The 302-nt window shown below is 47.4% G+C and overlaps 1 protein-coding gene across 1 annotated transcript in view; it reads left to right on the top strand.

Annotated features, from left to right (window-relative positions):
* Positions 1 to 60, top strand: part of EMH_0027650 (uncharacterized protein) — a gene marked incomplete at both ends in the record, with an annotated part of 1483 nt that extends 1423 nt beyond the window's left edge. Inside the window, one exon of the mRNA XM_013494056.1 lies at positions 2 to 60. Within this exon, the coding sequence (XP_013349510.1) occupies positions 2 to 60 (59 nt within the window). The remainder of the gene's footprint in view (position 1) is intronic.
* Positions 61 to 302: the final 242 nt, after the last annotated feature.

Raw genomic sequence — 302 nt, 5'->3', positions numbered from 1 at the left:
CAGCAGCAGCAGCAGCAGCAGCAGCAGCAGCAGCAGCAGCAGCAGCAGCAGCAGCAGTAGCAGCAGCAGCGGTGATTGAGAGAAGACTGAAGCAGAAGAGGGAAGAGACAGAAATGGAGACGGAGAAGGAGACAGTATAAAAGGAGACAGTATAAAAGGAGACAGCACAAAAGGAGACAGCACAAAAGGAGACAGAGAGGAGACAGCATAAAAGGAGACAATATAAAAGGAGACAGCATAAAGGGATACAGAGAGGAGACAGTATAAAAGGAGACAGTATATAAGAGGAGACAGTAAGAAAG

The sequence above is a fragment of the Eimeria mitis genome, genomic scaffold (genome assembly GCF_000499745.2).
Source record: "Eimeria mitis Houghton genomic scaffold, Emh_scaff1018, whole genome shotgun sequence".
NCBI lineage: Eukaryota > Apicomplexa > Conoidasida > Eucoccidiorida > Eimeriidae > Eimeria > Eimeria mitis.
The sequence above is the reverse complement of the archived record's forward strand: the minus strand, read 5'-3'. Positions and strand labels throughout refer to the sequence as shown.